Raw genomic sequence first — 24,374 nt, 5'->3', positions numbered from 1 at the left:
CCAGGGGGTTCTCCCCTCGCTCGTACTCGATGTCGAGAGTGTTGGCCTTCCTCCAGTCTGGGGTGGACCAGCGCCTAGCGCTGGCCACGATCAAGGGCCAGGTGTCCGCACTGGCTATTCTTTTCCAACGCCCTGTGGCGTCTCATTCTCTGGTTCGCACCTTCATTCAAGGTGTGCGACATTTGGCTCCTCCCAGGAAGGAGCCCTTACCTCCATGGGACTTGAACTTGGTTCTGTCCGTGTTACAGCGTGCTCCCTTTGAACACATCCAGGACATTTAGTTGCCTCTGCTGTCTAAGAAGGTTGCCTTTTTGGTGGCGATCACTTCGGCTCGCAGGGTGTCAGAACTAGCAGCGTTATCTTGCCGTTCTCCCTACTTGCTGATTCACAAGGATAAGGTGGTCTTGCGTCCGCATCCCTCCTTTCTTCCTAAGGTGGTCTCTGAGTTCCACATTAATGAGGACATTGTCTTGCCTTCGCTTTGTACGAAGCCTAAGCATCCTAAGGAGGTTGCTCTGCATTCCTTGGATGTTGTCAGGGCGATCAGGGCTTACCTGTCATCTACGGAATCCTTTCGGAAGACAGATTTCCTCTTTGTCCTTCCTGAGGGACCTCGGAAGGGCATGGCTGCGTCAGCAGCAACTATTGCCAAATGGATCAGACAGACCATTGAACAGGCTTATGCTTTGAAGGAACGGGTTCCACCCTTCCCTGTTAAGGCGCACTCTACCAGATCTGTGAGTGTGTCCTGGACCTATTGGCATCGGGCCTCGGTGGCCCAGGTGTGCAAGGCTGCGACTTGGTCGTCGGTGCACACTTTTTTTCCAAATTCTACAAGGTAGATGTTCTGGCATCAGCTGATGCCTCCTTTGGCCGCAAAGTTCTCAGTGCGGCAGTGCCATGAAGGACCCTTGTTTTTTTATGGGTCCCTGGCTGTTGGTATTTGCTTTCCTGGGCTGTTGCTCCTGTTGAGCTTTGTTTTCTGTTGCCCAGAAGGTTCTCTTACTATGCGTGTAAGGTTCCTTTCTCTGATGTGGCCATGTTGGTACTGCGTTGCCTTTTCTACGGTTGCGTCTCCCACCCCTCATGTCTCCACGTCTCCCACTGCTTTGGGACATCCCAATAGTGATGACTTAGAGGAGGCGGCGACTGTCGGAGGACGTAAGAGAAAACTGAATTTTTGTAAAATCTTACCTGTAAAATTCCTTTCTCTGAGTCCTCCGACAGTCGCCGCCCCCGCCCCTCTTTTGGGGTTGTCTTATTACCTACTGCTATGCTACCAAACTGAGTTGGGAGTGGTCACTGCAGGGGGGTATTGACCTAGTGGGACAGCCCCCATGGGTGTGTATATGCAAATGCCTTTGTTCTTTTTGACTAAGTCTTATACCTAGCTACTTCTGAGGAGCGGAAGTTAATACCCAATAGTGATGACTTAGAGGAGGCGGTGACTGTCTGAGGAATTTTACAGGTAAGATTTTACAAAAATTCAGTTTTTTGCCTTTTAGTTCTACTTCAAGCTACACTGAAGTAACTACGTGCAGTATAAACCTGTTGACAGAAAATATATATTTTGCAATTTGCAGCCTGCCATTGGGCGGTGTTTTTACTAATCATTTAAATAGGTGTTCTTAGGATACTCCTATTGTATACAGTAGCTTCAGCAGCTGGTCTTGAGCTTGTACATTTGCTTACTGCTCACATCCTTCAAGAGTCAAAGATCATAAAATACATTTATCTTTATCAACAAACCGCAAATATCTTTCACTGCTCAAGGGCTCATTCACACAGGCAGAAAAAACAAAGATGTGTACAGCAGAACGTTTTTTGTGCATATCTAAATGCATCACTATAGTAATTTGAGCCCCCATACACACAGGACTTATGTTGTTTAGATGCCTACAGCAGATAGGTTTTGTACGCATCTACACACTTACTGCACTATAGTAATCAATGAGCCTATACTTAGTTTCGTCCACATACTAAAATGTGCATTGCTTTTAGTTGTGCACAAAATAAGTAGGACACAGATCTGCAAATTTTATATGTATGTATGTGTATAAATGCAAGTTTTTATGCTACGTTTATACGCAAGATCTTTCTTTCATGCAGACAATACACATCTGCATGTGTTGAATAGGTTCTTGCTGGCAGAACTAGACCTTTTCTTTCATTCAGGAAATATCCATTTAAATACAGCGTTTTTTTCTGCCCGTGTGAATGAGCCCTAATTGGTAAATGAATAAACACGATCACTATGTGCTCCTGCTCTCTTCACATCATTTTGAAGTTTCTTACTTACTGCCTTTTAAAAAAGTCAAAGTGTGTAAATGCTTTTAAAAGGACAATTGTCAATATTCAATGAGATTTTTAAACTTTGGCAAATATGTAGGCAATGTGATAAATTGACAGTGAATTGACATTGAAGTAAGATCTTGACTAATTTCCTATCTCCCTCTTCAGCACACATACTTGCACAAACCTTACCCAGTAGATGTCATGTACAGTAGGTTTAGGAAGGTTGCAAGTATAAGGTAGAATTAATAGTACGTAGATGTTTGTAAACTGGCTATTCATGATTGCAGAAACAGGTTGCAAACACACAAGACCATCTTATATGAAAAATGATTAGGCAGACAAAATTACACTCGGCATGCAAATCTGATACTTAATACATATAGTATGTAAATTGGTAATTTGACCTTGGACTTTAAAGCATTTTTACTGTTGCATCTTGCTATATTGTGCCACATAGCTCATCCCTCTTCCTTCTTTTTTTTTTTTTTTAGACAAAAAAAAGTTTATAATTTTGTCATTTAAAAATGCCATTTGGCGAAGAACATAATAATGAAAAGTCTTTCGCCTTGTCTAGGGCATGCTCTTTATCTTATGAATGCTTCCACATCAGAAGAGGATGGTAAACCTTTTTTTTTTTTATTAAATTGTAGGTTTGCAAATATACACAATGCTGAAGTGCATAGATTGTGATGAATGTATAACATGGCATCTTCAGAATCTCTGGATCAAGACATTCCATTGTTCAACCTTTCCCCATTCTGGGCTAGATGTCTAGTTGGATTTGTGTCTTTTGTGTGCTTTGTAAACAGTTATAACGGCAACTTTGTGTTTGATGACTCAGAGGCCATCATCAATAACAAGGTAAGGGCTGACATGTTTTACTATGTGTTCAAGAAGTTGTTCTTTCTTAACCAATTCAGTTCTTGTACCTATATACTCCTTATGGACTTGGAACGTTTTACATTTTTGCTGTGGACCTGTTTATTCAGTGATGATTTAGCTGTCCCCAAAATATCAAAGTAATACATTTTTTTTTTTTTTTTTTTTTTTTTGGGGGGGGGGGGGAAGACAAACTGGGCTTAATTTTGACAATATTGTCCTCCATAAAGTAAAATTCTGTATATGTGATTTATAAACAAAAAAAAAACTAAAGATTCAGTTATGTTAACCTGGCAGACTGTCAGATGGAAGCAATCCTACAGCTCAACAGCCACCCAGTCACTTCCATGGACCCCCACAGTGAGCCCTCCCACTGCCATTTTTTTTGGGCTTTGCAGTTCTATCTGCTGGCCTGGGATCTGCATGGCAGGTGCTGAGCCAGCTGAGTGGATGCCAGAGTCTGCAAGGTCTCTGTGACATCAGCTGACAGCAGGCTTTAGCCCCCTGTTATCTGATTCTGGGTCACGGCCGTACACAAGTAAGGCACTTCTGTGACCCACTAGAGAAGTATACTTCTCTTTTTAATTAGTTTATGGTCACTCTGGCAACTGTATTTGCTCTGTGGGCTGCTATCATTGACTGCGTGACTATATTTCAGGCTTTATCACTATTCAAGTGCTATTCTGGTACCCAAACAGTGAGCGCAACATATGCATGTGCACGCAACATGTGGCAAATACTACTGAATCCTTATTGAGAATAAATTATTATATTCGATACCTATTACAGTGTACTACAGGTGATTGTTATCTGGAATTACCTGTTTTCCTCCATATGTGAACATACATGAATATACTGCATATATTTGAGTCTATTGGATTTATTTCCTTCTCTCCTAAAAGGACTGAGTTGATTTCTGTATATGTTAGTATGCCCTCACAGTAAATTAAACCTTAGTATGCCCTCACAGTAAATTAAACCTATCTTTGAGCACATACTAATTGCGCTAAAAGTGAGAGAGGCTTAAAGGGATTATAAAAGGTTTATTTTTTCTTATAACAAACTGGTTTATACTTACCTGCTCTGTGGAATGGAATTGTACAGAGCAGACCAGAACCTTCATTTCTCAGGTCCCTGCCGGTGCTTCTCGCCCCTTCTCTCCAGTTTCCTATGTGACTAGGAAGTGAGGGAGAAGAACTGCTGGCGTGCACAGTGCTCAATTGATCAAGGACTCAGGTAAGTAAAAGAGTTGGGGGGGGTTGGATACTGATACCTAAACATTGTTTCTCTTACGTCCTCCGACAGTCGCCGCCTCTTCATATTCGTCACATATGGGGTATTAGACTTTGCTCCGAAGGAGTAGCTAGGCAACAGAATATGTTAACATTAAAGCTTTTAACATATCCCACCCTCAAGGGGTGGTCCCCTCAGTCAATACCCTCCTACTTCCTGCAACCATATCTCAGTTTTTAATGTCTAGCTTGTCAGGAGTGGCTGGCTTTTCCTGTGCTGGGGCTTTCTGCCCCATACTCTTTCTTCTTTTTGAAATTTTGTTTGAGTTTTCTCTCTACCTTTACTTAGCTGTTATTTTTGTCAGCGTTAGTTAGTTCTTCTGATGAAGAGGATCATGCGGGCTGGGTCTCGGGCTGATCCCCCTGGTCGCAGGTCGTGGGTCAGTGGCTTCCCAGCCTGCCATCGAGCGTTCAGCCAGGTAACGCTCCTGGCACAGTGAACGACCCATCCCTGTTCGGTGCAGGGATGATTGGTGAGGGGGCTACCTCACTGGACGCTGTGCGGTTTCTTAACCCCCATTTTGTGCGTCTTGAATTGCGACTCTCCCTGCCTCATGTGCAGCGGCTTGTTCGCCTGTGCGGGTCCCCCACGCCATTGAGAGGTAAGTGTATCTATGTGGGGACCTGTCTGTCTGGGGGGGTGTCAGTCTGGGACTGTGTAACCTGCCTCTATTCACACTGCTTGTCTCCCTATCTCTCGGCTGCATGCTGTGGGCTGCAAGGGGGGGGGGGGGGGAGCTGTGTGACACTGTGTGTGTCAGCCTGGTCAGTGTGAGAAGCTGTGTGCTGTGGGGCATGTTTTTTTGGCATGTTTGGGCATATACAGCGATCGCTGCGGCGATCTGACATGTATTCCTATACAGGGATGTCACGTGTGCATTACTGCACTGTGGAGCGGCGGTTTCGGCGCCAAACGGCGCCATTTTGCCTACACTCGCTAACGGCCACATGTTTTACATGCATGGCGGCCATTTTCTTGTAGCCTCCATAGGCTTTCATAGAGCGCCCTGGCAGCATCACTTCCTCTTTCCAGGAACACCGTTCGAGGCAGCAGCAGCGGCGAGGGTCTCCTCAGGTTTTATCCTTCTGTTCTTGCTATCCATTGCCTGTGTTCGGTTTGCATATTCCCTGTGGGGGTCTCATTGTGCTTGAGTGTGGTGCGGTGGGCTGCGCTTGCCGCGCTTGCTTAAAGGGGCAGTTAACCCTTTATTGTCTGGCATTACAGGGGCAATGGATTCTCAGGAGGGCAAATTTCCTACCGCCTTGGTGGAAAGCCAGGGGACCGCTGTTTCCCCCCCAGGGGGGGATTTAGCCACTATTGTGGCTGGCCTTGCTGCTCAGGTGCAGATGCTGGTGGCTGCTCAATCTACTAAAAGACCCAGAATTGCTCTTTCCTCTGATTCTGAGGGTGAAGGTGATGGGGTTGTTATGGCGGGGGCCTCCTTATCGGGGTCCCGCTCCTCCCTAGATCTAGTGGGGTCCGAGGTGGAGGCTGAAGTTGAGGGGGTTGATAATTCTCCCCCTGGCTCGCCTGAAGAGCTTGCAATCATGGATGAATTGATTGCTTCCATAAAGCAAACACTGCGTTTGCAGGATGAAGTGTGTCCCCCCGCTGCCTTGGCGGCCTATGGGACGCAGAGAAAACGCAGGACGCCGCAGGTTTTTCCCTGCAATGATGATTTTCAGCGCGCTGTTAAGGAACAATGGCGCAATCTGCGCAAACCTTTTGCTGTACCAAGTAGGTTCAAGCTGCGTTATCCTTTCTCGCCTTCCACTGATGAAAGGTGGTGTGTGCCTCCCCCACTGGATCACGCAATTGCGGTTTTAAACAAGGCCACTGCGATTCCTGCAGAGGATCCCCCTGTGTTCCGTGATGCCACGGATAGGAGATTGGAGTCTCTTGCCCGTCATACTTATTCTGTTACGGGTTCTATGCTTAAAGCTCTGTTTGCTTCTCTCATGGTGGCCCAGGCGATCGCAAGTTGGACGCAGATGCTTAGGCGCGTCCTAGTGGCCGACTCGGCCTCGCCGGCGACCCTGGATATGGTGGATCAAATCCACCAGGGTGTCATGTATCTGTGTGATGCGGACCTGGACCTGGTTCCATTGGCTGCACGTGTGCACAGCGTGGCGGTGTTGTCTCGCCGCCTGGTTTGGTTAAAATGTTGGTCGGTGGACCAATCTTCACGTAAGACCTTAGCCAATCTGCCTTATGATGGGTCTCGCCTTTTTGGGGAGTCCTTGGATGTGTTGATTAAGGGGATCACCGGGGGTAAGAGCACTCTCTTGCCCCATTTCCCCAAGGCTAAGGGGGCTTCTGGGAAGAAGCATGCTAATTTTCGGCCCCCTCAGGGGTCCTTTCGTGCCTTTCGGCCGCACTACAAGGGCAAGCCGTTCAAAGGTCAAGGCTCTCAGAAGAAGCCCTGGTCTGGGAAACAGAAGTCCGGCCAATCCGGATCTGCAGCCCATAACAGTTCGGCCTGAAGGGGCGCCCTCACCCAGTTTTGGGGTGGGGGGACGCTTGCTCGGTTTTCTTCAACCCTGGTTGGCCCGCGTGCGGGACAGATGGGTTCAGGAGATCGTTCGATCTGGTTACAAGATCGAGTTTCTCTCTCGGCCGGAGAGCAGATTTTTTCCCTCAAATCTTCAACTGTCTCCAGAGCGTTTGCGGGACCTGCACCTGGCGGTGCGGGACCTGAGGGCTCAGGGAGTGGTGGTTCCGGTGCCTCATCGGGACAGATTTCGGGGGTTTTATTCCAATCTGTTCACCGTGCCCAGAAAGGAGGGCAAGGTTCGTCCAATTCTGGACTTGAAGGCTCTGAACCGCTCTGTGCGGGTTCGCAAGTTCCGCATGGAATCCCTGCGGTCGGTGGTGGCTGCCCTGGTTCCGGGGGAATTCATGGCCTCCATCGATTTTGAAGGATGCGTATCTTCACATCCCCATTTTCGAGGGTCACCAGAGGTTCCTTCGATTTGCCATTGCGGAGGATCACTACCAGTTTGTGGCGTTGCCTTTTGGTCTCGCCTCGGCTCCGCAGGTCTTCACCAAGGTGCTTGCACCGGTTCTGGCATTATTGAGGGCCCAGGGCATTTCTGTACTGGGGTATCTGGACGACATTCTGGTTCGGTCTGCGACCAGCCAGGGTCTGGAGAAGGACCTGTCTGTCACGATGCAAACTCTGCAGGAGTTTGGTTGGACGATAAATTTTCCAAAGTCGACACTGAGTCCGTCGGTTCGTCTTCCCTACCTGGGAAGGATTCTGGACTCGGTGCAGGCGAAGGTCTTCCTGCCGGAAGACAAACTCAGAACTCTTCAGGAGGAAGTCAGGTCCCTCAGGGACGTTCCGCACTCGTCTCTGCGGACGTGCATGAGATGTCTGGGATTGATGGTCTCGGCCTTCGAGGCGATTCCCTTCGCCCAGTTTCACACCCGGGGTCTCCAAGCGGAGATCCTGTCCAGGTGGGACGGGCGACCTCAATCTCTGGATCTTCAAATCTCGTTGAGTCATCGCACCAGAAGAAACCTTCTGTGGTGGCTCCAGTCCCCGATGGTGTCCGGGGGCAAGTCGTTTCGTCCTGTCTCGTGGACGGTGATCACCACGGATGCCAGCCTGTCGGGCTGGGGTGGTGTTCTGGGCGTTCTATCCGCCCAGGGAACTTGGACGGAGGGGGAGTCTTCCCTTCCGATCAACATTCTGGAATTGCGTGCGATAAGTCTCTGTCTTCATCGCTGGACGGACCGGCTGCAGGGCTGCCTGGTTCGGGTGCAGACGGAAAATGCCACGGCGGTGGCCTACATCAACCACCAAGGGGGCACCAGGAGTGCCCGAGCGGCTCGAGAAGTGGCCGACATTCTGTCTTGGGCCGAGACTCATGTCCCGGCGATAACGGCGGTTCACATTCCGGGGGTGGAGAACTGGCAGGCGGACTATCTGAGTCGCCAGACCCTGGATCAGGGGGAATGGTCTCTCCACCCGGCTGTCTTCCAGATGTTGTGCGCGAAGTGGGGTCTTCCAGATGTGGACCTGTTCGCGTCTCGTCTCAACAACAAGGTGAAAAGGTTCGTGGCAAGGACGCGCGACCCTCGGGCAGACGCGTCGGACGCGTTAGTGGCCCCGTGGCATCAGTACAGGCTGATGTACGCGTTTCCACCGATTCAGTTGCTGTCTAGGTTCCTTCGCAGGTTACACTCGGAACGCAGCACGGTGATTCTTGTGGCACCGGACTGGCCTCGCCGGTCCTGGTACGCAGACCTTGTGAATCTGGCGGGCGACGCTCCGTGGCGTCTGCCTCTTCGAGACGATCTACTGTCTCAAGGACCGATATACCATCCTGCTTTACAGTCGCTGGCTTTGACAGCCTGGCTGTTGAGACCGAGGTCCTGAAGGAGAAGGGTCTCTCTCCAGAGGTCGTTCATACTTTGATCAACGCGAGGAAGTCTTCCTCGGGGAAGGTTTATTACCGTACTTGGAAGGCCTATTTTGCCTGGTGTGAGTCCAGGGGGTTTTCACCCCGCACGTACTCGGTTTCCCGTGTGCTGTCTTTCCTTCAAACGGGTGTTGATCAGCGTTTGGCGCTGGCTACGATAAAGGGTCAGGTGTCTGCACTGGCCGTTCTGTTTCAACGTCCCGTGGCTTCCAACTCCTTGGTTGGCACTTTTGTTCAGGGTGTGCGGCATCTGGTTCCTCCTAGGAGGGATCCTTTGCCCCCTTGGGACTTGAATCTCGTTCTGTCTGTGTTGCAACGTGCTCCTTTTGAACAGATCAGGGAGATCTCGTTGTCTATGTTGTCCAAAAATGTCGCCTTTTTGGTGGCGATCACTTCGGCTCGCAGAGTGTCGGAGCTGGCAGCTTTGTCCTGCAAGTCTCCGTACCTGGTTGTTCATTTGGATAAGGGGGTCTTGCGACCTAATCCTTCTTTTCTTCCGAAACGAGTTTCGGAATTCCATCTTAATGAGGATATTGTCTTACCTTCGCTGTGCGCGAAGCCTAAACATCCAAAGGAGGTGAGATTGCATTCTCTGGATGTTGTTCGGGCGATAAGGGTTTACCTTAAATCGACTGAGTCTTTTCGAAAGACGGACTCCTTGTTTGTTCTTCCAGAGGGTCCTCGGAAGGGCATGGCGGCTTCGGCCTCTACCATCGCCAAATGGATCAGGCAGACCATTGAACAGGCCTATGCTTTGCAGGGGAAGGTTCCCCCTGTGCCTGTGAAGGCGCACTCTACTAGATCTTTGAGTACGTCTTGGGCCTGTCATCATGGGGCTTCTGTAGCCCAGGTGTGTAAGGCGGCGACCTGGTCGACCGTACACACGTTCACAAGATTCTACAAAGTAGATGTTCAGGCATCGGCGGATGCTTCCTTTGGCCGCAAGGTTCTTAGTGCGGCAGTTCCCTAGGGTCCCTTGTTGGGGATCTCTGGCTGTTGGGATAAGTTTTATATCCCCTGGTTTTTTGTCTTTTCCTGGGTTGTTGCTCCTGTTGAGCACTTGTTTTTTTCTGTTGCCCAGCTGGTTTCCTTCCTTTGGTAAGGTTCCTTTCTTTGATGCGGAGACTGCGTTGCCTTTTCGGCGCGGATGCGTTTCCCACCCCTCATGTTTGCACTGCTTTGGGACGTCCCCATATGTGACGAATATGAAGAGGCGGCGACTGTCGGAGGACGTAAGAGAAAACGGAATTTTTGTAAAATCTTACCTGTAAAATTCCTTTCTCTGAGTCCTCCGACAGTCGCCGCCCCCGCCCCTCTTTTGGGGTTTGGTTGTATACTCTACTGCTATTCCACTAAAACTGAGATATGGTTGCAGGAAGTAGGAGGGTATTGACTGAGGGGACCACCCCTTGAGGGTGGGATATGTTAAAAGCTTTAATGTTAACATATTCTGTTGCCTAGCTACTCCTTCAGAGCAAAGTCTAATACCCCATATGTGACGAATATGAAGAGGCGGCGACTGTCGGAGGACTCAGAGAAAGGAATTTTACAGGTAAGATTTTACAAAAATTCCGTTTTTACCTTAATGCAAGGAATGCATTAAGGTAAAAAAATGTTTAGGCTTTATAACTACTTTAAAGGGGCATAGTTAAAGGGTTTGTAAAGGTTCAGATTTTTATTTTTATTTTTTTTCTAAAAAAAAGTTATACTTACCTGCTCTGTGCAAGGGTTTTTCACAGAACAGCTCCAAACCTTCTCTTCTGGGGTGCCCCGTATGTGCTTCTGGCTCCTCCCTTTCATCAGGTGCCCCACGGAGAGCCGCTTTCCATCGGGGCACCCATGTGGGCACGCTCCTGAGTCCCGCTGCTGCGTCCATTGACAGACAGTGGGACTCGACCCAGCCCCCTGCTCTCGTGTCACTGGATTTGATTGACCGCAGCGGAAGCCAATGGCTCCTGCTCCTATCAATCTATCCAATGAGGACTGGAGCCGCTGGGCTCGTGCACATCGCTGGAACAGATAGGCTCAAGAAAGGAGGCTCTGGGGGCAGCTGCAGCAAAGAAGTTTTTTCACCTTAATTCATAGAATGCATTAAGGTGAAAAACCTTGAGACTTTACAATCCCTTTAATAACTAAAGGCAAAACTTTTTTTTGTATGTGTGTTTTTTTTTTTTTTTTTTTTTTTTTTAAGTTTTGGTTACAGTGGTGAGGGATTAGAACACCTGTCAGGTTTTTATTGCTATTTTGCTACCTTTAGGGAGATTTGCCCTGTTTACCATTATGATCAAAAGTGAAAACCAAAACAAAATCCAAGTTTTGGGTCGTCCCCAGAACAGTAATAGAGGGTAAATGTTCCTGGTGATCCTGGGGACAACCAAAGATTTCTTTCCTTTTGGAGGGATTTCCCATTGTTTCCTATGGGAGAGGCAGTAAAGGGAAATCTCCCCAATGATATTATATTGATTATAACCTCCCCTCTTACTCTATCCAAAATGGAAAAAGTTTTGTCTATAGTTCTACTGTAGATAAAACTGAGCCTTCAACTCCTTCACTCTATACACATACAGTGCATCTGGAAAGTATTCACAACGCTTCACTTTTTCCACATTTGGTTATGTTACACCCTTTTTTATTGATTTCCTCAAAATTCTTCAAGCAATACCCCATATTGACAACGTGAAAGAAGTTTGTTTGAAATCTTTGCAAATTTATTAAAAATAAAAAATCACATAAACATAAGTATTTCCAGCCTTTGCCATGACACTCAAATTTGAGCTCAGGTGCATCCTGTTTCCACTAATCATCTTTGAGATGTTTCTACAACTTGATTGGAGTCTACCTGTGGTAAATTCGGTTAATTTGACATGATTTGGAAAGGCTCACACCTGTCCTCCGAGACAGAATTGTATCAAGGCACCGATCTGGGGAAGGGTACAGAAACATTTCTGCCGCATTGATGGTCCCAATAAGCACAGTGCCCTTCATCATCCCTAAAATGGAAGAAGTTTGGAACCACCAGAACTCTTCCTAGAGCGGCCGCCTGGCCAAACTGACCGATCGGAGAAGGGCATTAGTCAGGAAGGTGACCAAGAACCCGATGGTCACTCTGAACAGAGCTCCAGCGTTTCTCTGTGGAGAGGGGTGAACCTTGCAGAAGAAAAAACATCTCTGCACCAGGCCTATATGGTAGAGTGGCCAGACGGAAGCTATTCCCTAGTAAAAGGCCCATGACATCCCTCCTGGAGTTTGCCAAAAGGCACCCGAAGGACTCTGATGATGAGAAACAAAATTCTCTGGTCTGATGAAACAAAGATTGAACTCTTTGGCCTGATAGGCAATCATCATAACCATTGGGTTATACTGCCCCCTACAGGAGTAGGACACTAGACAGGAAAAAGCTTGACTATGCCTATAGGGCTGTCCCAGGGGGTATACTCCCACTCTCAGCTATAGACACTCAGTTTTTTTTTTCTCTGCCTAGTCAGGAGTAAGGACCTAGTTCCCTGCTGGGATCTCTGGTCCTGGCATTTATTCTTCCTTTTTAAATGGAACTTTTTCCTATCTTTGTTATTTTGTTCCTGTAAGAATCTACAATCAGCTGCCAGACTGGGTGACAGACTGGATAATCTAGATCCAGAAGGGTCCCCCCAGTCTGGTGGAGGCTGGCCTGCAAGTTAAACATCTCGCGAGGGCGCATACAACCTGGCCTCAGCCTGAGTCGCATCGTTCCTCCTGGCCAACAGCCCCCCATTCCGATGGAGAGATGGTCTGTCCGGAGCGGTGACCACCCCTTTCCTGGTATGGTAAGTAGCTGTCCCCCCTCTTCCCCTGGAGGGTTTTGGGGTGGATGTGGGGGTCCTCCCTGGGACGGTGGGACCCCAGGTTTCCCCTCCTTTCCCCCCAGCCCCTCTAAAATTTCAGGGGTCACTGTGGGTCTTCCAGCCCCCCCCCCTCCCGGGGTGAGGTTACGAGCTGGCTTTTGCCACTTGCTCTTAAGGGAGCTTGTTGGAGCCACCCATGGGGTTGGTGCTTATGGCAGGGATGTCCTCTGGGCTCCCTGCTGCAGTTGTTCGGCTGGGGAAGCGGATGGTTTAGCATCCGCAGATCTGCGCATCAGGCGGCCGGATCCGGGCAAATATTTAGGCCGCTGCTTTGCGGCCTACTGGTCCGGAGCTATGTGGGGTAGCCCCAGTGAGGGTGGTGGAAGTTGCTACCCTCCGTTTTAGCACTGCAAGACTATCAAGGTAACCTACCTGCGTGTCCACGTCACGGCGGGCGGCCCCCTTTTTACGGGGCTATTTCCTATTATGCAAGCCTCTATGGAGGGGCTCTGAGGGTGACCCCCCCCTTGTTTTTTTTCTTGCAGGGTCCAGTAGGTGGTCCATTCGTGGCCCCTTGGTCAGCATCCCCTTTGAGGGATCCCAGTCGGCGGCCCTCCTCTGATTGTTTCCCCACCTTATCTGTCTCATTAGATCCTGAATCTGATTTGGCTGCCGTGGACACGAGTCGCCCTACTGGGTCTGTGTCCATGCACACTGAGTGCTCAGATAGTGAGGATGATTCCTCTGTGTAACGCTCCTGCGTTTTTATTGTAAGCTGGATTTGCAGCTGCAGAATCTCCACTCAGTAGTCATGTAGAGATGTGTTGGAATACCAGATCCAACTCTCCAGACTCATCACTGTGGGCCTGTCTGCTTCAGCATACAGATATACACACACTCAATAAGATGTTCCTGGAGTGATAGGATGTATATGATAGTATGGAAGTGATGTGCTGAAAGGACAGGTGTGAGCAGTGACAGTAATGGTAAGCACTTGATAGTAATGTTCAGCAGAGTAGCAGATGGTAATAGGTAGAATGCAGATAGGTTAGTAATCATGTATGGTAACAGGTGGTAAGGACAGCAGATGACATAGACAGGATAGACTAACCCAGTGCAAGGATAGATGGTAGTAGACTCAAGAGCTAGCAATCTATGTAACATTGCAGATGGTAGAATTAGTATGCATAGATAGTAACAGTCCTTAATGTGCAGAAGATGATAGTGTAAGTTAGTTATGGAGGATTCCCCTGTGGGGTACTTATTACTAGTAAGGTTTAGTAAGTAGAGGGGTCCAGTAGTGAGGGAGTGATCCGGTAGCGAGATACGGGATCAGTTGCAAGGTTCCGGTCTGTTCCAGGTAAAGGCAAATAGCTGGAGGTTCCGACAGCAAGACAAGGCTTGTGAGCATGTAGACACACATTGAACGAACAACGTGAGAGAGAACGCTGGCGATTGAAATAGCCGCTCAGCGATGACGTCATCCGTCTTAAAGGTGTATGCGTTCCACCTAACTAGAAAGGTGGGACGCAATGTTTTGAAAGGAAAATGGTAAATAAGGGTACCAAAGGTACCAGAATCTTACACTCTGCTTCTCTAGCCGCGCATGAAAAGGCGCTGGTGGATGCACTGATTGTGTCTGTGCGTGAAACTTTAAAACTGAAGGATGCGGCTGATGCTGCGTTGGAGGCACCGGTCCCTTTTGGCACCCACAGGCCCTCTAAAGCGGGGAAGGTGTTCCCCTTTCCCAATTTCTTTGACAACATTTTCACAAAACAGTGGGGGTTGTCCAAAACGCACTCTTGCGGTCCCTAAGCGTTTTGCTATGCGGTATCCTTATGAAGATTCCCTGCTTAAAAAGTGGAAGGTCCAAGTAGTGCACTCGCTGGTTTCCAGGTTAAATAAAGCTAACTTAATTCCGGTTGAAGAGTCCCCGGCCTTTAAAGATCCAGCTGATAGGAGGGCGGAGGCTCTGGCCCCCCATATGTTCACTTTGGCTGGTTCGGCACTTAGGCGGGTATTTACTATTGCCCAGGTGTCACAAACTCTGACCGAGTGGGTTAAACTTTTACGCCGGGACCTGGAGGGGAAACTGCTTCCCCCTGCCTTTGCAGAGCTGAATTATCATTTGGTCCAGGGGCTACAGTTTATCTGTGATGCCTCGTTGGATGGGGCTACTTTTTGATTTCCAGGCTGTCTGTATCAGCAGTGGTCCTTCGCCGTATTATCTGGCTGAAATGCTGGTTTGCGGACCAGACTTCTAAAAAGGCCTTATCTGATTTCCCCTTTGTAGGGGGATCGCCTGTTTTGGAGCTTCCTTTTATCACATCATTGAGGGTCTCACAGGGGGTGGGAAGAGTACTCTTCTTCAGCAGGCTACCAAGGGCAGGGAGCCCCGCTGTAGACGTGGGCCATTCTTCTCGGGTCATAAGAGGCCTTTTCATCCCTCAGGGTTTCAGTCATTCAGGCCAGCTACAAGATCGAGTTTCGGTCTTATCCTCCGGAACGGTTCTTCCCTTCCAACCTGCACTTGTCCCAAGATCGCTTACGGGGTTTCTTTGGGGCAGTGCAAGACTTCAAATACATTTAAATGGGACTGCGAGCAATCTATGGTGGTGAAAATTTTAGGATGCCGCTAGCACTGATCACTCCCTTGTTGTGAGTGTGTTGTGAATGAAATAATATATATGTGCTGCGCAAACCTGTGTAGCTTATATTAATAATAAATTAATTTAAACAAATAATGAATTTGTAGTGACAAATTTGTGTGTAGACAATATATATAGTGTGTGTGTGTGTGTGTATATATGTATATATATATATATATATATATATATATAACAGTTGCGCACTGATTGAATCCCATTTAAACACCGTACTGATGAGAGCATGTTCACAGCTCACTGAGCGGATAAACCAGAACAGTTGGAGACCCCCGCCTGAGCTTCTGGGCCACTATTTGCAAAATAGCCATTACAGTGTGGTGCGCTGCAAGCACCAATTTTATGTAAGTGCAATACGTTTATTTTTAATAAAGTCAGTTTACAAGACGTTACTTGCACCATGTATATCTTTCTTCCTATCCATGTGAGCCATCCGTGAGGGATAGGACCATCCTGACCGCATTTAAGAAAAAGCAACCCCGCATCCATATCTATTGGATTGAGCACAAGGCCATTACTGACCAAGCTTAAAGCGGAGTTCCGGGCACAGAAGTAATTTTTTAATAAACATACCCCGGGACAGTCAGGGCTAGCACATTCCACAATGGCTAGCCTCTGATCTGTCCCTGTTCGCACTTACCTTTTAGAAGAAATACTTACTTATAAAATTTCTTCCACAGCGTTTCCATCTCTCTTGTGGGCAGCTGAAGCCGGCGCGGTCCTCTTCTGTGTCTTCTTCCGCGTCTTCTTATCCCAGAATGCGCCTGCACCGGCCCCTCTCGTCACTTCCGGTGCGGCGCCGCATTCCTACACAGCTTCTGGGAATGCCCAGAAGCTGTTTAGCAGGGGAATGCTTCGTCGCCCGGAAGTGATGAGCGGGGCCGGTGCCGTCGCATTGATTCCTGGGAGCGATGACGTTCAGCTCCCAGGAATCATAGCGAGACAGGAAGTGACGGGGTGAGCCGCGGCTCCGAGGGAGGAAGTACTCTGAGGTGAGTATTTACGATCTTCAATTAAAAGGTAAGTAAACAAAAAAAAAAAAAATAACTATCCAATTCCTTTTCAGGTGATCTCGAACTAGCGGAGGGGCACAAAAAAAAATATTGTTTTTGTGCCCGGAACTCTGCTTTAAGTGCGAGGTCACAGGCATAAAGGTAAGGCACCCACCCGAAGGGAGGGGGGGGGGGAGCACAGAGATTGGAGGTGAAATCAAGTTTGCTCACGACCATATTTGAGCACTGGTGATTGGGATTTAATCTTCATACAGAGGAGTATACTTTGTTTGGACACTTATAATTTGGATACCAGGCATAAGGAATTGAACACTAATTCACTACGTCACTTTGCATGATTTATGTGTTTGAATATTCATTGTACGGTTATATTGCATATAGAGAATTATTAGTTGTGTTTAAATTGTATTTAATCAGTGCACAACTGTTGATATATATATACACATATATATATTTTTTTTTTTACACAGAGTGATACAAATTTTTCACTACAAATTCATTATTTGTTTAATTTATTATTAATATAAGCTACACAGGTTTGCGCAGCACATATCTATATTATTTCAGTGCAAGACTTGTTACTTCAAGGGGTGATTGTCCCGGTTCCGACTTCATGACGTTTTCAGGGGTTTTACTCAACATGCTTTACAGTTTCCATGAAGGGTAGCAAGGTACGTCCAATTTTTGAGCACAAGACCCTAAACTGCTTTGTGCGGGTACAGAAGTTCCAAATGGAGTCTATTCACACGGTAGTGGTGTCCCTACCTTGGGGATTTTCTCGCATCTATCGACATCAAGGACGCCTACCTTAACATTCCAATGTGTGACGGTCACCAGTGCTTCCTCTGCTTTGCCGTGGGCGAGGAGCATTATCAGTTTGTGGCATTACTCTTTGTTTTCATCTCCGCTCCTCAGTTCTTCGCAAACTTGTTGGCCCCGATGCCAGTATTGTTGCGTCAGCAGGGTATCGCGGTACTGGATAACCTGGACGATCTTCTGTGAGCGGAGTCTCCAACTGCTCTGATGGACAACTTAGAGATTACTCTGCGAACTCTGACAGTTTGGTTGGATTCTGAACCTTTTAGAAGTCTGTTCTAGTTCCGTCCACAAAAATGGACTATCTAGGTCTGACTCTGACTCTGGACTTGGCCTCAGCAAGAGCGTTTCTTCTTCTGGAAAAACTCCAGAATTTGCAGGAGGCAATTCAGCTTCCGTTTTCCACAGTTCCACAGGGGATCTCTGCAAAAAGAGATTCCACATTCTCTAGATAATCTGATCCTGTTGAGCCGGGGTATGAGAGGGTCCCTGATCTGGTGGCTTCGTTTTACGGCACTTGACAGGGAAAATCCTTCTCCCCCATTACTGGACCATTGTCACCAAGGATGCCAGCCTGTCCAGGTGGGGAGGTGTCCTCGGCACAGATTGTGCTCAGGGTGTCTGGACTCTGGAAGAGTTCAGACTGCCGATCAATGTACTGGAACTCCTTGCGATCAGACTTTGTCTGGATCATTGGGCAATTCATCTTTAGGGGTGTCCGGTATAAATTTAATCGGATAGTGCCGTTGCCTATGTCAATCACCAAGGGGGCATAAGAAGTGTCCCGGCGGCTCAGGAAGTAGCCGGCCTTCTAAGGTGGGCAGAACGATTCATTCCAGCCCTCTCTGCTGTACACATTCCAGGGGTGGAAAATTGGCAATCATATTACCACAGTCGACAGGCGTTGGACCAGGGGGAATGGTCACTTCATCTGTTAGTCATCATAAGTTGTGTCTCCGGTGGGGTACTCCCGAGGTGGACCTGTCTGCCTCTCGGCTCAACAGGAAGGCACACAGATTTGTGGCACGGCCTCAGGATCCTCTGGCCAACGCCACGGACACATTAGTGGCTTCTTGGAGTCCGTATCATCTGATTTCCGCCTTCCTCTCGCCCCCCTCTCCAACTTCTGCCAAGACTCCAGTGCAGGGTCGAGGCAGAAGGGATTCCGGTTATTCTAGTGGCTCCAGACTGGCTTTGGTGGTCTTGGTACGCGGTTCTGGTATGGCTGGTTGCCGATGCTCCTTGGAGACTTCCTCTCAGGGAAGATCTTCTGTCCCAAGGGCCAATCTTCCATCCTGATTTACAGTCTCTGGCTTTAACCTCTTGCCGACTGCCTAACTACGATTTACGTCGGCAGTCAGCCCCTCACAGGCAAAGTGACGTAGGTCTACGTCGCTAGCCTGTGAGGCTCTAGGGAGCGAGCGCGCGCCACTGGAGGCGCGCTCACGGACCCCCCCCGCACCCGATGTCCGCCGGGCACTCGCGATTGTCCGTTACAGCGGGAGAAAGGCAGGCGGCTAATGTAAACACAGCAGCCTGTCATTCTCCCCTGTGTAAGAATGGAGATGATACGGTTCTGCTATGTAGGACCGTTGATCTCTGTTCTTACACCTCAAGCCACATCCAATCACAGTTAGAAGCACGCCCCTAGGGACACACTTAACCCCTCCTTCTCTAATAAAGTTAACTCCTTCCCTGCCAGTACCATTTTTACAGTAACAGTGCATATGTATAGCACTGATTACTGTAGTAATGTCACTGGTAACCCCAAAAGTGTCAAAAATGTCAGTCAAGGGTCCGATCTGTCCGCTGCAATGTCGCAGTCCCGGAAAAAAAATCGCAGATCGCTGCCATTACTCGTTAAAAAAAGAAACAACAAAAATGACAATCTTTCCCTTAGTTAGTAAACGCAATAACTTTTGCGCAAACCAATCAAAATACGCTTTTTGCGTTTTTGGTAAAAAAAAAAACATATGTAGCATAAAACAAATTGGCCTAAAATGTTAAAAAATTTTGATTTTTCCATTTATTGTTTTGGGAATTTCATATAAAAAAAAATGTGAAAAATATTATTTTTGCAAAATTTACGCTGTTTTTTGTTTATAGCGCATGATCAAAAAATCGCACAGGTGATCAAATACCACCAAAAGAAGACTCTGTTTGTGGGAAAAAAAGGACATCAAATTATTTTAGGGTACAGCGTCGCATGACCGCGCAATTGTCCGTTTAAAAGTCATGCAGTGCCGAATCGCAAAATAGGCCCTGGTCATTAAGGGGGTAAAATCTTCCGGGGCTTAAGTGGTTAATGGCTTGTTAAAAGCCAGATGCTGAAGGATAGAGGTTTGTCTTAATCGGTGATTCCTACACTGGGAAAGGCTAGAAAATCTACCTCTAGGAAGATCTACCATCGTACTTGGAAGATGTACATTGCATGGTGTGAGTCTCTTGGGGATCTCCCTCGCTCCTTTTCGGTGGCTCGGATCTTGGCTTTCCTCCAACGGGTGGTGAGCAGTGCGCCTGGCCTTGAGTACCATCAAGGGCCAGGTTTCAGTCTCTGCGGTTTTCTTTCAACATCCATTGGCCACACATTCCTTGGTGCGTACCTTTATCCATGGAGTTCGACACTTGGCTCCACCGGTGCAGTCTCCTTTGCCGCAGAGGGACCTCAATTTAGTGTTGTCAGTTCTCCAGAAATTTCCCTTCGAAAATATGATAGGTCCCCCTGCTTATGTTGTCCTAGAAGGTGGCTGCCATTTCTACGCGCATGGTGTTGGAGCTGGCGGCGTTTGGCTTGTCGTTCACCTTACCTGGTGGTTCACAGAGATAAGGTGGTTCTTCGTCCCTGTCCGTCGTCCCTTCCAAAGGTCATCTCTGATTTCCATTTGAATGATGATATTCTGTTGCCTTCCCTATGTCCCAGGCCTAAACACCCTAAGGAAATTGCCTTGCATTCTCCAGATGTGGTTCGGGCAATCGGTGTATCTGGCAGCTACGGAGTTTTTTTAGGAAGTCAGACCCACTATTTGTCCTCACGGATGGACCTCGGAAAGGGTTGGCCGCTTCTGCTGCGACCATTTCCAGGTGGCTCAGACGGGTAATTCAGGCCTATTCAATTAGGTGCCAGGTTCCTCCTCTCCCTGTTAAGGCACACTCTACTCGGGGCGCTTAGTGCCTCCTGGGCCTTCCGTCCTCTGGTGTCAGTGATGCAGGTTTGCAAGGTGGCCACCTGGTCGTCTGTGCACACTTTAACAAAGTTTTATAAAGTTGATGGGTTGGCATCTGCAGATGCTTCTTTTGGTTTTGCAGGCTGCTGTTTAGAGGACCTGGTTCTCTTCTAGGGTCTATTGTTTTTTTTCAGGTAAGCTTCAGTTGTTTATGGTTGAGCTCCATGTTACCTGGTTGACTACGGTTTAGCCTTGGGGATTTTTTCTTGCTGTTCCCACCCCTCATATTTGACACTGCTTTGGGACGTCCCAATGGTCAAGAAGGTAAGGAGCTGTATGCGTAAATTAACAAAAGAAAAAAAAAAATGTTTTTTGACTTCCCGTAAAAACCATTTCTCTGATATTCATTGATGGACACAGCATCCACCCCTCTGTGGAGTTGGCTTTCGTCTGACAGGGCTTGTAACATAGCTGAGTGCCTATAGCTGAGAGTGGGAGTATACCCCCTGGGACTGCCCTATAGGTGTAGTCAAGCTTTTTCCTGCCTAGTGTTCTACTCCTGTAGGGGCAGTATATCCCAATGGTCAAGAAGATAAGGAGCTGTGTCCGTCAATGAACATTAGCGAAATGGATTTTACGGTAAGTCAAAAAATCCATAATTTTTCAATTGTACCTACAGGTAGAGCCTATAATATAGCTTACTCTTTGGTACATTGATCATCTCCTAAATGTACACCTTTTCGGAGATGTTCACATAAGCAATAGCAGATGACATCACTGCATTCTAAATGCAGAGGGCTGTGCCACATTGATGAGTCCTGTATTCTAGCACGGGAGTGACATAATCGCAGCCCAGCCATCCAAACGGCCAGAGATTTTAAACCTAGTAGGAAGACCGCGTGAAGATGGGAGCTCCAGCAGTGGTGACAGCTTAGTGCTGGAGGGCTCAGTTTTTAAAAAGCTAAGTCTGCCATAAAGTACTAGTATGTGGTGCATGCTACCACATATGGCATTCCACTGCCGGGGGCTCGTATTAAAAAAAAAAAAAAAAAAAAAAAAGTGGTAGATTTTTCTACTGCTTTAACCCTCTTCTGTGCTGGAAGATCAGGTACAGGAAGAGGCTGGGGCACACCTACAGTGAAGATTTCTCCAGCATCCAGCTGTATGACCTTAGACATCCTTCATAACAGGTAAGTAATGTCACTGAAGTTGTAGAGCAAAATTATAAATTGGCTAAACTTCAGCTTTAATAAGGCCACAAGACATTTGTAAAGGCCAGTAATCCATGAAACTTTTTCTGACTACTGTAAAATACTGTTATTGCACATCATATCATTGCTGCATATGCTACCAGAATTCTTTTGATTTTATATGATATATACAGTATTAGTATGACATTGTGAAAGCACCACAAATTGATTATAGTTTTTTTAGTATATTGTAATTTTTCTGGAATATACTGTATTAAATTATAGAAATTGGTGTAGTAAGATATTTTTTTTTTTTTTATTGTTGTTTGTTATAGGACCTCCGAGAAGATACATCAATTAGTGATTTGTGGCTCCATGATTTTTGGGGTACTAAACTCAGCAGCAATGCTAGTCATAAGTCTTATAGGCCGCTCACAGTCTTAACATTCAGGTAAGATAGTAATCTTTTTTTATTTTTGTGTATCCTGTGTTGCTCTTTTAGGCTATGTATTTTACAACTTTTACATGTTGCATATATGTTATCCATGTAACTCCAGGGGATGCAAACAAAAAAATACAAAATAATCTTTTATATATTGGATATCTTTGGTTTAGGATGTCTGATTCTTTTCACAAAATTTAGCTTTTCGGTGAAACAAGGTCTTTATTGATAAAAAGAACTCAGTTACAAAGAATACAAGTACATATCAGGAAATCGCCATGGGAATACAGCAAAACAATAATCGTCAAAAATGGAGGGAATACTTAGGTACATCACGAACATATATGGGATGTAAAAATTGCCAAACCCGTATCTGCAATAGCTCTATGTACCCAACATTAAATGAAAGCAAGAGGTGTAGTGAATAGAAAATTCAGCATAAACAGTGCAAAATTTAAATGCACGTCTCCGAAGCCTGTACCTATCTATTCCATATCTTATTAAACTTGAAGGGGCACCCACGATGGGCATATATCAGCTTTTTATAGGGTAGCGTTCTAGTGGCCTCTCGGAGCCAGTCATGAAGGGTGGGGGGTTTATCGCGTATCCATTGTCGTGCAATAGATTTCCTGGCTAGAAATAATGTCTCATGTAAGAAGAGGGTAGTGGATTTGTCTACACTAGTGTCAGGGAATATCCCCAGCAAGCACGGCTTGGGGGCCAACGTCAGAGGGGAGCCCCTAGTGTCATGTAGAAATCTGACCACTTGCGTCCAAAATCCCTGTAGTCTGGGCAGCTCCAAAGGAGGTGATAAAAGGTGCCCCGTTCCAACCTGCACATGGGGCAGAGTTCGAAGGCGTCACTTCTGTACTTGGCCATCATGATAGGAGTGAGATAGGCTCGGTGAAGGGCGTACAGTTGGATAAGGCGGTCCGACAGCCTCGGGGATACTAGTTTACATGCGTCAAGTGCTCTAAAGCTCCCACGTCCCCCTCCCAGTTGGTCTTGGGGGCATACGCAAGGACCGTAGAAGCTGGCAAATGCAGTGTGTTATAAAGGTTTGAGATGAGATGTTTAGGGTCAGAGCCCCGGACCACCTCCAGTATTGAGATTGGGGCTATATCATGCACAGTTTGCGGTTATTGGGAAGAAAAAGCGTGTCGAATTTGCAAGTAGCGAAAAAAAATGTGGTTAGGTAGCCTGAACTGATGTTTCAGGGTATCAAAGGTCTTGAGTGTGCCGTTTTGGGAGTATGTGAGAGAGGAAGCAGATTCTATATTGGGCCCATGCATGCGCATTCAAGATGGAGGCAAACTCAGGGAGCATTATGCCATAGCGGCGTGCGCTCATGGAGCGGAGGGAGGTCCAGTTTATCGGACACCACGTCCCAGATCCGTCTATAATGGAAGAGCATAGATGCCCTATCTCCACGGGTCTCGGCCCCACGGAGGTCCGTTGTAACAATCGACAAGGGGGTCTGCAGATGCATGCGCTCAAGAGGGAGCGAGGAGAGCCGGGAACCTCTCTCTGTCTGAGTTAAGGTGGAAGAAGTGGGATAGCTGTGATGCCAGGTAATACAAATTAAAGTCAGGGAGTGCCAGTCCACCCAGATCAGTGGGGTTTTTAAGCTTTCGCCAAGCAAGCTTATGTCTGTTGGATCCCCATATGAAGGGCTTGAGAAGGGATTCCAGCTGAAGGAAGTACTTGAGAGGGAGGTACACTGGGGAATGCCAGAGTACGTAAAGCAGCTTGGGAGTAGCACCATCTTAACAAGATTGACGCGGCCCATTACTCCCAGAGGGAGGCGACCCCAGGTCTGCATCTTGGTCTTGACTAGGCCAAAAAGGGGCTGTAGATTGTCGGGTATATAGTCCTTCGGTGAGTTGGTGACCTAGATTAATACGATCTACCACCTGTAGGGGAAGACTCGGATTGATAGGGACAGAAGAGACATCATCTATGGGTAAGATTTGAGACTTGTCCCAGTTGATTTTTAGGGCCGAGAAGCGGCTAAAATGCTCTATCAGGGCAAGGGCGGTGGACATGGAATCACCCGAGTCAGCCAAATACAGCAGGGTGTCATCGGCATACATCCCAATCTTCTCTAAAGGACCGACTTGGAGGCCAATGTATATTGCGGTGTGCCTGAATCGCTATCGCAAGCGGTTCCACCACCAACACGGTACAGGAGAGGGGAAAGGGGGGCAGCCCTGCCGGGTGCCTCTGGTGAGGGGGAAGCTATCCGACATCCACCCGTTAGCCAGGACTCTAGCCACAGGGGCCTGATACAGAACACGCACCCATCGGATAAAATTGGGACCAAACCCATACCCCTCCAGGCAACGCCACAGGAACCCCCATTCAACCAAGC

General features: G+C 47.5%; 1 protein-coding gene across 2 annotated transcripts in view; it reads left to right on the top strand.

Moving 5' to 3' along the window:
- Nucleotides 1–24,374, top strand: part of TMTC4 (transmembrane O-mannosyltransferase targeting cadherins 4) — a 275,325-nt gene that overhangs the window by 15,383 nt on the left and 235,568 nt on the right. For both annotated transcript variants that reach the window (XM_082248518.1, XM_082248519.1), the window contains 2 exons: nt 2,946–3,156; nt 21,897–22,012. In XM_082248518.1, the coding sequence (XP_082104644.1) occupies nt 2,989–3,156; nt 21,897–22,012 (284 nt within the window). In that variant the 5' untranslated portion in view covers nt 2,946–2,988. The remainder of the gene's footprint in view (nt 1–2,945; nt 3,157–21,896; nt 22,013–24,374) is intronic.

Source organism: Pelophylax lessonae, assembly GCF_965119305.1.
Source record: "Pelophylax lessonae genome assembly, chromosome: 2".
Classification (NCBI taxonomy): Eukaryota; Metazoa; Chordata; class Amphibia; order Anura; family Ranidae; genus Pelophylax; species Pelophylax lessonae.
The sequence above is the reverse complement of the archived record's forward strand: the minus strand, read 5'-3'. Positions and strand labels throughout refer to the sequence as shown.